Genomic DNA, 16,232 nt, shown 5'->3' on the forward strand with positions numbered 1-16,232 from the left:
TAAAGCCGAATTTCATAAAATGCAGCAAAGACAAATTAGCGCCCCGAGCCGATTGTGACGTACATATTTTCCTACAATAACCGAAGCATTCGTCTTTGTATTAGGATCGAAGTTAGTGTTCGTGTGTCGTATGAATAGATATCGTTGCAGGAATTCAAATAAACCGTTAAACTAAGTTTAGATTCACATCGTACATGTATGGTATACATGCTGGCGAATTCGGCTGTACAGCCGTTTTAAATTTCAGAATGAAATATCTGGCTTATTTCGCATTTTTCGACACATGTTCTTCTTAACTTTTATTTTTATTTATATTGAAATATATATATAATAAGTTTTTTACACATTTTATATAAATTCATAAATATTTGACAAAATCGTATATACCCGCTTTAAGAAGTTTTCCAATGTCACAGCGGTGGTTTTAACTGAAAAACTGTGATGAAGTAACCATTATGTTTATTATGTTTCCTGGGATGGAATGTAAAGGTTTTCGCTAGTTGAAGGCAATTGCATGAAGAAGAAGAACTTTTATTTCAACAAATACATAAACATATATACACAATTGAAATAGACCATTATGGTCCCTGTTCAACACATATCACATATCATGATGTAATATTCATATCAGTGTATTTATCACTATCATCCTATCACTATGCACAACTGTTTGAACGTACATTTGTCTTCAATCATTTACAGTGATAAGTAATACTCTTCGCTGTAAATTTGTTTTGCGTTGGTAGATATTATTTAGAATACAAATTGAAAGTCATTTATATATAAAGTACATTATTCTTCTTTTATCATAGAATGACTGAAAACATAAGTACAGTAAATCTAAGGTGATAGGTGATGAAACTTGAATAAACTAGCTCATCAATAAACCAGTATCATCGAAATATGGCGATTTTTAGAAAATCGAATGCAGAAAGGAAAGTTGACTCTTCCAATCATTGAAACCACATAGAAATTGTGAATAAGTATTCTTATCTCGGTACAATAATTACAAAGGGAGATTCATTTAAGGAATCACATGAGACATTGTCCGGCCAGGCTCTTAAAGCGATATTTAAACTCAGAAAATATGTGTACAGTTACGTTAATATTACTGTTGAAAATATGTTAGATCTCTTTCTAAGGTTTGGGGGTTTGCTCGGGCAACTCCGATTGAAAGAGTGCAAACAAAGTTTTGCAAGTCTGTATTAGATGTTAAATGTTACACTCAAAATGATTTTATTTATGGTGATCTTTGCCGAATGGATTTACATTCCCAGAGGCTTGTTTGTATTGTTAAATATTGGTTGAAGATCACTGGCTGTAGTGATAGGAAATATGTGTCATGTATTTACAATACTATGTTAAATGATATTGATTATAACCCACGTAAGCAAAACTGGGCTTCACTTGTTAAAGATACGTTGTGTAGATTAGGTTTCTATCATGTATGGCTGCAACAGAGTGTTGGAAAAAATAGCCAGTTTAGTATTGTATTTAAACAACATGTTAAGGACATATTTGTACAGGACTGGCATAGTCGATTGGAAAATTCATCTAGAGCGATATTCTATAAAACTTTCTGTAATTTCGAATTTCAACCATATCTTAAACATGTAAATGTAAAATGCTATAGAAATGCTCTTACAAAGTTACGAATGTCATCACATAGATTAAATATTGAAACAGGCAGATGGAATAGAACGCCAAAGGAACAAATACTATGTAACAAATTTAATAAATTAGAGGACGAATTCCATTTTCTTTTTGAGTGTAAGCTATATAATAGCGTACGAGGAAACTATCTTAAGCAGTATTACCGTCATAGACCAAATATGTCTAAAACTGTCGAGCTGATTACAAATGATAACATAATTGAGAAAAGCACATTATACAATGCATTAATATTTATATCGTTTATTGTATAGTATAGACTATAGTTCACCATCAGTTTCCTAATTCACTTGTCCGTATTTCAAAATTGCAATCGGTGTTTCTTGGGTTTCTGCATTGCAAATATATGCATAAATAATTATTCGGCACCATGAAGCCAAAGTATTCCGTGTCATATGACTACAGATACATTTTGAATTATGTCCATAGTGATTTATAAAATAAGAATCGTTTTTAACACATGGTGATGTATACATATTGTATAATATTAGTGTTGTAGGATCATATGCATGTAAATGATAGATCCAATATTCAATGTAGTGATGAAGCGAGTTCAATTATTTCAGTAAGATATATTGCAACAAAATGTTACAATTGGTGATTAAGATTTCGATATTTTATTTTGAATCTCGAAACTTAAACCATATCAACGAAATCTAGCTGTTTTGGGTATACCTAACGTATCATTTAGAAAGAGAGAAAACTCTTCCGTGTGTTGGCGTGCTATTGGTACCAATGAGTATATCTTAGATGTTATTGACAACGGATATAAACTCCCTTTTTGTACTTTATCATGTAGTCAAATTATGAAAAACAACAAGAGCGCAATAAATGATATTCATTTTGTTTCAGAGGCAATTACACATTTATTACAAAGGAACTTAATTAAAAGGTACATAGAACCGCCTCATGTTGGGTGGACTTCATTCATCAAATCGTTCATCAAATCCTCGTTGCTGTTTCCGGGTGATTGTGGCTGAAGACTGTTTCCCGGCTGTGCGTACATGTCGACGTGTGGACAATTACGTCTGAAGTGGGAGAACTCTCCGCATGCGAAACATGGCCCGGGTACGGAAGCGGTGGCTGCGCTACCTGTAACTTGTCCGTACAGGCCCGAAAAAAGCCGCCCTCTTGTGCCGGAAAATGGGCAGTTTCATCGACTAAATGATGGGGTTCCCCATGCCTTGTTTGATGAAACATTCTCACAGAGAACTTCCGGTCTTTTCGATGACGTCATCTTGCCGCGCGATTTAGGAGCGCTTTCGTTTCAAAGCTCTGTTTTCCGCCTAGTAAATTTTCGTCCTCGCTATCGCTTGCTATAAGCTTACTTTTATACTGGCGTAATGTTTTCCACCCACCGGAAGAAGAATCCGCAATTCTTATGAACTTGTTTCGTTTATGCATTTATCGTTCTAGATCTGTCAATTGTTCAATGCAATACTCGTGTTTCCCGTTTTCTAGCGCCCACATTCACTGCTTGACAATATCTACTATGTCAGTATTAAACTCGACCTGCATGTTACCTTGGAATTTCCAAACAATGTCTTTTTCGTTCTTCAATGTTTTCACTTCTAAAGCAACGTTCAATGAACTTCCTCTCACTTCTTCCTTTAACGATAAATAATCGTTGCGCTGTTGCCGGAGCACAGCAAAAACTTCTGTCAGCTGATTTTGAATTGTCAGTGTCGAATTTTCTTGCGCCATTTCTCTGTCCGCCATAATCGGGTACGTGTGAACAGCAAAATTCAAACCGGTCTTGTCGACCACCCAAAGCTGAATGATTTGCTATCAATTTACTTTTTTTTAATCCCTTCGACAACGCCACCTATCGGACTATACTTTATGTAAAGGGAAATCAATTTTCTTTTAATTCGTTCACTCAAACGAAGGAAATAATATTATGAAAATATGTCAGCAAATATTTGCCTGATTTAAAAGTAAAAATCACTGACAGTCTGCACTTTTCCATTAAGATCAACTTCACTTCAAATAATAATGTTAAAATTGTGTTATAATTACAAAACTAATGCATCATACAACAACTTCAATACCTGAACTGCATTTAAGTTTAAATGAGACGATATGTCGTGCAAGTACGTGTTCAAAGACGCTTGTTTACAACTGCTCTTATCTGTGACACAACCTTGGGTTGATAACCTTTCGATTACGTTAAGTTACAGGTAACTTTCAGTTTAGTTTGGTTTATTAAATAACTTTTAATTGAAGCATAACGTCAAATTGGATATTTACTAACAGTACCACAGTGAAGGCTTTATATAGGAGTATACACTTTCTGGTAAATATTAGCAAGGGTTATTTGACTTCTGATTAAAATTATTAAGACATGTACCGTATATGGAAATCAAAAGTTAACATTTTATACATGTGTATACTTTAAAATATCATTAAAGGTAGAAAAATATAATTATACACCGTGTTCAGGATAAAATGCCCTCTTTATTTTAAAAAATGGTTGTCTTTTTCAATGGTTTAACTTTTGTTTCATACCTCATGATGTCGTACTTTGTGATCCCCCACCAATTTTAAACACGAGAAAAAGTGTTACTAACTACACTGCTCTTTAATAAAGTATGTTGTCGCATGATACATATTTGTATTTGAGTAATTTAAATCGTTATATGTGACAATTTCAGTAATGTTTATCATTCAAAACTGCCCGGATGAATAGCTGGCAGCGGTGAACATAAGCGATTTGTTTACAAACATAGTGATCCTACGTAGGATCATCTCGAGCAGTCGAGTAAGCAAAAGCTGTTACATTGTATTTAATTCTTATATTTGTTTAACTTTGGACGGAGTATGATAAAATGCGCATTATCTTGCTCCTTGCTCAATAAAGAAAAATGATCTATAAAGATAGTGCCGTATAACTCTATTAACTTAAGAAAATATAACACTACCATAGCTTATCCCGACACGTAATAATCAATTGTGTATCTACATAATTTACAGTTTTATCTGGCCATGTAATCGTCTGTGCAGGAAAGAATGAGGGCAATCGTTTCGACCTGGACATATTTTATCATAATAAGATATACATTTATCTTGGTGAGTTTATGTAATTGAGCATCATTACTATGTGTTTTTTAGCAACAACATTTTTATAGAAATATTTAATTATTATACATGTATTTGAAGCGTTATACAATTTGGAAATTGCAAAAAAGAAAAAAAAGAGATATAAATACTTATCAGCAAATTTGGTTATTCATATCTTAAAGGGCGTTGTTCATCAATCGACAACAAACGAGCTAAAAGAGAGCGCTTACTGTGAATGGTATTGTACGAAGGAACAACAACAATGGGACGGCACATGTCCTGTATATGGGTCATGTCGGTGGTATTGTCAGGCAAAACGCAAAGACTGCATCCAGGGTTCACGATATCATTGTGCCAGAGATTTACATAACAAGGACTTATTTATTGAAACGTGCGCACCTGAAGTATTTTGTTTGGCAGGTAGGCGCAATATAGGCATAATCGTGATTGTAGACCATGATAATATGAAATATAGTGATTAGTATTGTGAATTAACATGATAAGAGCAAAATTTCTAAGCCGACTTGTTATTTGCACATTATAAGTGTTCAAGTTTATTAAAAGAGAAAACAACGTTATATATATATATATATATATATATATATATATATATATATATATATATATATATATATATATATATATATATATATATATATATATACAAATCTTTGTGTTTAATATTTTTTTATAGGAGAAGAACCTCAAATATCTTTACATCAGAGTGGCAAAGCGATTGTGTTTTGCCTGCCATGTTACCGACAAAACATGTACAATGGTCGCCATAACACATCATCGGCGGTTTTTAGTGAATGTCCTACTATAAAAACTAACTTGTGTGTGGAGACAGAGCACAAGGTTGACTGTGACAAAACTTCATTTTGGGGCCTTACAAAAACTGACGGGTATTGTCGGTGTGACGCAAGAAATGGTTATGCAGCGCAATCAAAGGAAATGTGTTTTTATGAAAATAAACGCTGCTTCAGGAAGAAATGTCCTGAAGGCAACGTTCTTTCTTTGAGTGAGTATCATATTTTTTACTTTATTTGAAATAAAGTATATCAATGAAATGTAAGCATATAAAGTAGATTCCGAGTTACAAAATCTTGATTTTTGGTGTAAAGAATCTCTTTGAAATAAATATGCAACGGGTTTCGCTATTCTTAAAGATTACACGTGTGTACAGGAATGCCCCGTCGGATTCGCACGACAAGATGAATCTGATATTTGCAACACACTGAAAATGTACGTATGTGCCTGTGTTGACGATGGTCTTTTTAAAGTATAGGCATTAAGTACGTTGAAAGTGAGTTTTAATAGTAATGTTTAAACGTGTAAATATATAATCTCATTTCGTTTCAAGATTGTTATTCAGGCCATAAGAGTATTTATATTATTTCCAAAATATGTTTGGCACTTCATGCTTTTGTTCTTCACAAAGATATGAACACATTAACAATTACATATGATTAAAAATATGCAATCTACATAATGTTCATGTTGTTGGTAATTAAAAAGTTAGTGTCACACGATGGCTTTTCTTAATAATTTATAAATAAACTTTATTATCGATATTAGATGTAATTCCATATTAATGATTGCATGCTGAAATATTCATTTGCATGAAACATTGTTCTTTGTTATAGTCCTGCAGTCGCGTCCGTATATACAACTGTAACAACTGTTGTTGAAGACAAAGCCACACATTTGTTTACCGGTATATGTACATTTATCTATGAAGTCAAGTAAAACAAAAATATGTCTTTATATCTACGATATTATGAATAGAAACATAAATTCCATGAATTATGTTTAAAAAAGTGTTGGTTGTGTATGTAAATATCGCACGCATATACCACCTTTTCATTTCAATTTTATAGTATCTGACACGATTTGTCATTTCATACCTTCTTTATACTTTGTGTTACGGTCCTAAGGCACAATTATGAATAAGGGGCCTTCTGGTGATTTTTTCGTATATTAGCGTTCTTTGTAAATTACCGTCTTTTGATCATAAAAGCATTGGCACTAATATTTCATTTGCTGTATTGAAAGTTGAATGTAAGAATATTTGTTACAAATATTATTCACGTTTCATTAAAGGCGCATTGCCAATTTACCGAGTGCAAAACTTTTGTTTATTAGATTACCTTTTGCGAATTTACAACGCGATAAATCCGTGAGATTATCAAAGTATACAAACTAAAATGACAAATAGCATGATATTTGTTGTAAAATATGCTTTTTACAGAAAGAAAAACGATGTGTTCAGTTTACGAAACATTCTAAAATGTGATGTAGTTTAATACCTCGTCTTGATTTCAACAACAACAAAAACGTCATGGGATGATGCCCTAATGACTGATTTGCTTACGATTAAATATGTTAAATATATTATTTCAAAAAGCATCTCAGTACCCCATTCGTTAACCAAGATTCGATTCATTCATCCGGTTAGAGTTATTCGGATTACAAAGTGTAACCGTCCTTTACCATTTGTCTATGTCATGCACGTTCGGTTACAGTAGCCAACTTATCAAATTGATTCCTGATCTTTTGGCGACATCCACTTGTTCTACGCGAATTTATTAACAAGAGCAAGGGCTGATGAATAATTACAAGAAAAGCCAGCTTTGTCAGTTCATATTTATTATTATGATTTAATTTGATACTTTACGTAAACACATTTTATATTCTATATTTGAACAATAGAAAACATATGAGAGGAACAATACAAAAATATAAATGGAATTAAATGGCCAAATGGCGGAATATAAATTTACACCAGACTAACACTAGTGTAAATAAACCTCAGCTTTAGACTAGCACTATAACTGAGTCATGTCGAGGATGCGACCGGAAGTACTGCCCTAATGATAGTCCCAATCCCAGTTGCACTATTGATTTAGCTTCTCGTTTATGCAATAATCGCCAACAGACAATCCGCACCATTTTATGCTATTTCGCAAATGTATGCAATTCCTATTTCAACGAACACGTTGGTGGTTCGGAAATAGATATTATACATGCGCAATCGCTAAGGCCATGCGCAACCGGCCAAATAAATTGTCGGTACGCCGTACCGTGCAACATAACATACATGCGCAATCGCTAAGGCCACCCGCAACCGGCCAAATAAATTCTCGGTACGCCGTACCGTGCAACTTAACATACATGCGCAATTGCTAAGGCCATACGCAACCGGCCAAATAAATCCTCGGTACGCCGTACCGTAGGTTTTCAAGCCAAAAAGAGCTATTCCAGGTACGCCTATGCACGCCGTGCCATCGTTCGAGTACTAGAACACCCATACTATCCCGAAAATAATTTTGAAAGCATTCCTGCCATCCACACACATACGAGCACTACGTGATAGGTGACAGCAAAATGCTATGTTTACCTCCCCCGGACGTATGTACATCAATATATAGTTACCTATTTATAATTTTAATGGTTCCGATCACCTCCAAGACATAGAATTTCCGCCTAAATGACATATTTGAATGACGTACTAAACATATAAAATGAGTTAATAATGACATATGTTATTGTGTCAGAAGGTCATAGATCTCAATAATTAACTGTCGTGATAAAAACACTATCTCACACAATTATGCAGCAATAAAATTACCTAATAATACCCATTCATTTCATTTCAATAAGGCACACGTCACAGCTTTTTTACATGGCACATTTAAGTAGCAGAAACACTCAAACACATTGGGTGACACTTTGTTTCCCATAATGTCTAATATATAACAATCAAGTATAATCGTAAAATAAAATGACATTACAACTTTGATTTATAAATTCTGTAACACAGTACAACTATGATTTGTATACCTCACTTCTATTCTTTATCCTTAAATGGTGATTTCGAGGCCAGGGTAAAACCCAGAGATAAAACTTCATCAGAAATTATCAGATGCCCAATGTAAAATTACTCTGGAAAACTGTACCCGAAAACAACCAATATTAACATGTTACTGTGGACATTATGTAACTTAACATAAATAACGGGTCATTTTAGCCAACTTATTAATGCGGTTCGAATTTAAAGAAGTAAAAGTTAACTTGTCGAAGTATAGCGAAGCACTGACCAAACAATGAAAACTTCTTGCACATTCCCGCCTGAGTGTCCATCACTCACGTGGCAACCATACGCATGAACGAACCGCACATATACCTGCTGTGTGCAATGCGTTATTTGTAGACCTACGTTCTGTGCTAAACTTCGTAACGCTCAGAACTGAAAATTCGATTCACTGATGTCGCGTCACAGCGACATCCTGGATACTTTACTAGTTCTGGACGATAGCGAGGTGTCCATGCAATGGCCGCTATCCACGGTTTGAGTCCCGACGATTCAACAAACGTCTTACCGGCGAGTCGTGTACAGTTTGTGAATGTAACCCGAACGTTTTCCGTGGTCGCCCGCGACAGATTAACAGCCTTTCTATTAATACACATTCATGTCGCTGCAAGAAGGCACACGTCACAGCCTTTTTACACGACAGGTTAAGTAGCAGAAACACTCAAACACATTGGGTGACTCTTTGTTTTCCATAATTTCCATTCAATGATGTCGCGTCTCAGCAACATCCTGGATATTGAGTTAGCTCTGGACGATAGCGATGTACCAGTCCATGGCGCCGCCGCTATCCACGATTCGAGGGCCGACGATTAAACCGACGTCATTACGATGAGTGGTGTACAGTTGGTGAATGTAACCCGAACATGTTCCGTGGTCGCCCGCGACAGATTGGCAGCCATTATGTAATAAATATCTCGGCAGTACATTTGAACATTACAAAAAGGTTTAACAAAATTAACAACAATCTCTTTGGGCGGGTGGGTGGGGTTTCTCAGTCAAAGCTTTTTCGCAAAAAGAACGAGATACATGGAGCACGAGCATATATACCGTATTAGTGACGTCAGACAGTCACTACTGAAATCGATTTCACGCATGGGTTATTGTCGTATTCTTGTATCTAATGATTTATACGAGATTTAAACCTTTTATTTACCGGAGACATGTATTCGCTACTTCAAATAAAAGAAATTAATTTTTAAAGAAATTAATTTTTATTAAATACATCCATATGCCACATTTTAGTTAAATTAAACGATGCTTTCCCAATTCAATTTGAAGGAGTCCTTCTTTCGAAATTGTAATAATGTAATTTTAGCCTAAATGATTGTAAAACAATTTCATACATGCACATATTCGGTTTTATAACAAAGTTTATCAGTTTGTACATGTTTTAATTTACTTAAAGAACATTTATCTCGCAACATAATTTATATTTTAACTGCCATTAGTTTATCTCATCATTTAACATGTATATAGGAAATAAAGCGGATAATACAAAGACATGTTATAACAACACATTTTTGTAAATAATATACATCGGTCTTTCAATTTTGTATGGGTGTTGTGTGCTCGTCTTAATGCATATTGAAATGTTGCAATGTTTAATAACGTAATTTAATTATTAAGGTCAATTTCGACGATGTTTTTATTTTATAATTGACATAATTGTTCTTTCAGAAAAACCTCCGAATGAGTCAAGGCCGAATAAACGAATATTCGAAGTAGTAGTCACAGGAGCATCTTTATGTATTGCAGTCTTTATCGTTTTAGCATTTGTCAAACAGAAAAAAGGTTATTACAAGTTCAACATTTAATATATTCAGATTAAATATATTATTATCATGATGTATTAACATTTTAGCAAAATCGTATTCTTGTCTAACTCTTTTAGAAAAAAGCATCATTCATACAACGGACGTTAGGATAATTATCTGATAATATGGCAGTAAGCCACTTGAATGAATGCAAATACAAAAATAACATAAAACAAATGCTTCTTAACAAATATTATTACAAACTAAATATTTTACAGATTACATAACACTCAATTAGTTATTCCTGTTACAGTACATTATATGTCTTGAGATTTGTTAACATTTTTCAAGCCCGAACGGATACGACGGCTTCATACAAGAGATCTTCAAAATTGCCAACACGACATTATACACCCCAGGTAAACATTACAGAATTTAATCAACTTAAAGTTTTGTGAATTTCAGATGATCATCTCAAATAAGGTTAATTTCGGATACCTTTAAATAAACAATGTTGACTTAAACACAGTTGTAGGGACTGAATTTACCTTTAAAAAACCAATGTTGACTTAAACAGAGTTGTTGGGACTGAGTTTCCAAACAATTAAATGTTTTAATAATGGTGCGTAAACTCGGTTGGATATAATCATACGTATCATTTCTCATTTTTTCAAACAACAGTTCATTAAAAAATATATTTACATAAAAAGATGTTGATAAACAGCAAACACAATTATTACAGAAAGACGATTTTATAAAAACAGTATCGTAATCTGAATACAAAGTAAACGTTACCGAAATAATGCCCGGACATATTTATGAATGTAGCAAAATCGAGTGTTAATTGATTTTCAGCACTTATATGAAATAACCAAATGTTTACAGAGTTATTTTCGTGATTTTTGCTATGAGTAGTGTTTGAAGTCAAAAATCTTTATATTACAATGTGACTAAACTTAACTTACACTCATTGTTAAATTTGTTCCCAAAGAAATTACCTTTAATAGACAGAATGAGCTAATGTGTATACCTATTTGCTGTTGATGCCGAATTCCATCCATCTTTACAAGTTAGTTTCCTGTAAAAAAAATAATTGGGCGGAATCGAGTCGAAAACCGCGCGATTGGAAAACATCATATCCGAAATAATTCTACGCTTTAAGTGACAAAATATGCAGGTCATGTGGTGTAATTGTTTTAACTCTCATCATGATCTCAATCACGTTAGTAAGTGGAATAATAATTTTACATGGTTTTTGGCAAGAAATGTAACTTTAATTTAAACGATTAAAGACATGCTACATGTTTATTTGGTAAAGTTTAACACAAACTAAATGCTCATTTGTTTACATTTGTTAAGAAATAATCATTTAATTTATATGATGAAATGTTGTGCGTGATTATATGTATTCATAAACCGTTTAATAAGACAAATACTATTTAAAGCTGGTAAGCAATACATCACTCGAACTGGAAACAACATTCATGAAGATGCCGTTTTTTTAAAGCGCTTATATGTATGGCATACCGCAGTCTTTCGGCTTCCTATGCTTAGAAGTTAAAATCACAGCGGTAGAGGCACGGCATATATATTATGGCTTTATCTATAATGCATCTTTTACAATTTCACCGCAATAAGCACGCTCGTTCTACATGCACCTCGCCTTTTTTGTCCTCATTTTAATATCTGATGTAAAACAATATCAATCGATTTTGAATTTATACACAATATTTGTTATTTTCTTACATTTATTAATGTAATATGGTTTGATCAGTTATGACTGCCTCATTAATTTTAACATGGTAGAAATAAAACATTTCTATGGTAAAAACAACGAGTAAATTTCAGGATCGGTGTAAGGAAGCCTACGCACGTTTAAAGAAGAATGAAGGCTTTACTTTCGATGATGGCTTTATGTATGACAACTTAAAAGATAAGGACTTTATGGAGCTGAACGGCTGTGACACAATTCATTCGTAGGTGCATCTATGTTAAAGCAAATAGTTAAATAGATATGTTTTTATACAAGCCACAACGAAGTAGACGGAGATGAACATTGTTTGGTTACTTGGTTGACCATCTTCGTCTGTCTTTTCTGTATTTTTGTCAGTCTGTGTGTTTTTAAATAAACTTGTCCTGTGATATAACGTTGTGAATCTTGAAAATAACGTTTACACTTTGTAAAATGATTTTAATTACGCAGAGTCAAACAAATATGATGAATTAAAGTCGCGTTTAAGCGTAGAATTTCTAAAACAGTACTATTATGCCTCACTAAATAGAAATGCGCATTTTTTTGGTGTGTGTGGGGGGTGAATGATGTTCATCAATATTTCGATGATGCTACAATGTCAAAAAATTACACATGTTAATTATATTAGTCAATTGTTTGATTTTGTAATTCATCGGTGTGTAAACACTCGGGGAGATTACGCCTAATTTGCATATGAATATTGTTCTGCATACATGACATTATCTTTGTAGCGAGTAGAATGCATATACGGATCGTAGACGGATATTTCACGTAAGATTATTATTACAGGATAGATATTGCTGGTTTCAAGACATATGGGATTCCTGGAGTGGAAACTGCGGATCTTTACCTACTGATTAGTCATCTACTGTGTGGCAACGAAAATTTGAAGGGCACTCTTCAATTAGCTGCTGCACGATATGGAATTCAGCATTTTGATACATATCTTAAAGCGGTAATGCGACAACTTTTTAATATAAGGTTAAATGTTTAAAAATAAAACTTATTTTCATATCATGTTTTGAAATATGTAATTTGACTGTGGTAGCTATGTATATAGTAATTTAATACATGACACATTGCATACTGACATGTAGTGTGTGTTCTAAATCCCCCACAATGCCAAAATATTAGAAAATATCGACATAAATACATGTTGTAATAACTAATAAGGGTTTTTAGAATGTTATCTCTTTGTTTAAGTAGATCTATTAAAAATAGCAATCTACACAGTATATTCGCCTTCCTTATGTGCATGGTTTCTTTATTTTTCAGCTGTTAAAAGAATTTAATCAGTCAAAAACTCCCTTGATAGAGGCCCGTATATTCTTCGAATTCCATGGCATATATTTCAACGATTGCACGTTAAATGAGGATAGTGTATCTTTAGCGCTTGACAATTTATTTCATCAACTAGCAGTGTCTGGAAGTACAGGTACTTTTAATATTTTTAAATATTAATATACATTCTGACATAAAGTTGCTAAAACACATGTCAACGACTTAATATAATGCTATCACAGGCCCGTTTCACGCGACATTACTGGGTGGCGTTTTGCATAGTAACCTTTTTCAACACTTCGAGAACAATGATTACCATGATCGAGACGTACGGGCAACAGCAGGCTTCAAAGTGGCTTTGAAATCCAGCCCGTCACGTACACGAGAACTGCATATAGTTTGGATGAAGTCAGCTAACTATCCACACAGATATTGTGTTTTACCTGCGTTTAAAAGTGATGACACAAACATTGCAAAGAAAACCCACATTCCCAAAATACAAAATGAAGTAAGCATTCTTATCATATAAATAGTTTACAGTAACCGTCAGAACAGCATTTTATTGAAAATATTACGAGATTTAACACGGAAAATACATGGATATCGACATGTCCATTTGCAGTGAATGTGAATTTGTATAACGTGTCTCAACTTTTAAAGAGCATTTTCACGTTTTGGTAAATTGACAACATTAAAAAATTGTTTCAGATTCGCAAATTTTCGTTTTAGTAATGATATTTGTGAGGAAACAGTAATACTGAACATTTTCCATGTTCTAAAATAGCCATTATATGCATCTTTTGACGATTTTAAAACCTGAAAATTATAAAGCGTTGCAACGCGAAACGATTGAATAATTTGGAGAGTTCTGTTTTCTGTTGTTGTCGTTATACTTTGTGATACTACAAGTATTGCTTGATTATGTATAAAATACATCCATCATTGTATGAGCACGGATGGCCGAAAGGTTTAAATGGTAGATTGTTTACTCCAGGGGTCAGTTGTTCGAGCCTTGTTGATAGTTTCTTTTTTAATTTTATTTTTGATTTTTTACTGGAGCTTTTAAGATTTTAAGAAATGTTTACATTTATCAATATAAAGCATTTAATGACAAACTTCAATACGTACCAAAATCTGTGCAAAGGCCACTTTAAGTCAATATCTTATTAAACTAATCAATACATTAATCAATAAATAATGTTTGAAGTAATATTAACGCATTTGAAGTAATTTATGTTGTTATATTATTGCAGGGCATGGTCAAGACTCTGTTAGAAAACATTAAAGAACAGGAACCTTACAAGTGGAGAGGCTGCTTTGAAGAACTGCACCAATCTCAAAAAGCTATGTTTGACAACCTAAAAGGAATGGAATTTATAAAACCGGATCAAATCATTAGAACGTAAGAATTTAACGGTTTTAAAGAAGTTCTCTATAATATCACTTCGTGTCGAAAAATTGAAATGCACATGCTGGAAAATGTTATGTTTTTGAGTGCGCACACAATGATTTGTAATGTGTTAGAAGTTTAATTGATAGTAAACGATAAAAATACATGTCATCGCCAGTCCGTCTTCAAAAACATCTTGTATAGAAGACAATTGGAACAATAAAATATAGCACCAATGTCGATTAGAATAGGGTCAAACAAACAAAAACACAAACAAATTAAACAGTGTTGCGTGTTTGTGTAATTATCCTTTCTTTTACAATACGTTCTCAAAGATATACCTTAAGGGTTTGGGTGTTATGGGACTTCACCGTACGAAACTTGGTAACACTTAAAGCCACATATTCTGCATTCAGAAACATTGGAAGAAATAAGTTTTATAATTGCGATCTGAGTAAGTAAAAAAGTCATTTTCAAACACTTAGAAAGAAATGCTCAACAAGACCATGAGATTAATTATAAGTGCTGGTGTTCTTCCGTATTAAACTCAAGCGACTTTTAAGACCTTTTTGGCAGCGTTACATGTAGAAACCAATAAGCAATTAACAGATATGCTACCATAAAAACATTTTTAAAAACTTACAAAAAAATATTGAAGAAAATAACTTGAAGTCATAATAAGAAATCGTTAACTGTTCTGGAGTTTCATTAATCTTATGTAAATGTGAAGTGACGAAGCCTTTTTTAACTGTAAATATATTTTGATAATATTAAATGTTTATTACATGCTTAGTTTGATTGTAATTCTCTTGGGTTATACAGTTTATTGTACACGTGTTTTGCTATAACCTGTGTGCTCAGAGTGAGCAACATTAAACAGATTTAAACATCGAATCGTTTCTATGACTGTTCCAAGTTTTAATAAGTGTTTATGGTAACGCTTCATGTATTTCCCTGTTTTGTTATAAAGTAGACTGTATTTCAGGATCAATGTCCCTGGATATAAGGCATATACAAGGCCAAGAGAAGGAAACACGTCCGTGTACGAATGGTTAAGCCTCATGCTTTTCGGAAACCAAGATCTTATGTACGTCTTAAGACTAGCAGCAGCACGATATGCGATGAAGCACTTTGAAACATATGTAGATAAGGTATCGACAAGAATCTTGTATTTTGGCTTAATGTTATAAAAACTATTACATGGTAATTTAACGAAATCGTATAATTTTGGTTATTAAACTTCTTCCGCCATTAATTGAGAATAAATTACAAAAGTTAAAACTATACATAAACTAACATATACATTTTTTTCTGAAAACAAAATATTTGTGTAGCACCTTTTAGTAAGAAAATACACTTTGAATAATTATGATGTATTTATTTTCAGCTGAACAACGAATTCAATGGCGATGAAAATCCTTTTAATGCGGCTCAAGTCTTCTTTAAATT

The 16,232-nt window shown here is 33.3% G+C and overlaps 2 protein-coding genes across 16 annotated transcripts in view; both read left to right on the plus strand.

The window, feature by feature from the left end:
* LOC127841894 (uncharacterized) overlaps positions 1-6,029 on the plus strand; it is a 126,851-nt gene extending 120,822 nt beyond the window's left edge. Inside the window, exons 2-6 of one of the 4 annotated variants that reach the window (XR_008031396.1) lie at positions 2,524-3,851; positions 4,645-4,740; positions 4,914-5,151; positions 5,426-5,752; positions 5,901-6,029. Coding sequence is in view for 3 of the 4 variants with exons in the window: in XM_052371023.1 (XP_052226983.1) it covers positions 4,681-4,740; positions 4,914-5,151; positions 5,426-5,752; positions 5,901-6,019 (744 nt within the window). In the remaining variant the exon portion in view is untranslated. Of the gene's footprint in view, positions 1-2,523; positions 3,852-4,313; positions 4,433-4,644; positions 4,741-4,913; positions 5,152-5,425; positions 5,753-5,900 lie in introns of those variants that run through there. The other 3 variants (XM_052371024.1, XM_052371023.1, XM_052371025.1) reach the window with 3 other exon arrangements.
* The window catches only part of LOC127841885 (uncharacterized), a 287,569-nt gene that overhangs the window by 69,448 nt on the left and 201,889 nt on the right, over positions 1-16,232 (plus strand). The gene's annotated exons all lie outside the window — the stretch shown is intronic.

This window comes from Dreissena polymorpha, chromosome 8 (assembly GCF_020536995.1).
Source record: "Dreissena polymorpha isolate Duluth1 chromosome 8, UMN_Dpol_1.0, whole genome shotgun sequence".
NCBI classification, from domain to species: domain Eukaryota; kingdom Metazoa; phylum Mollusca; class Bivalvia; order Myida; family Dreissenidae; genus Dreissena; species Dreissena polymorpha.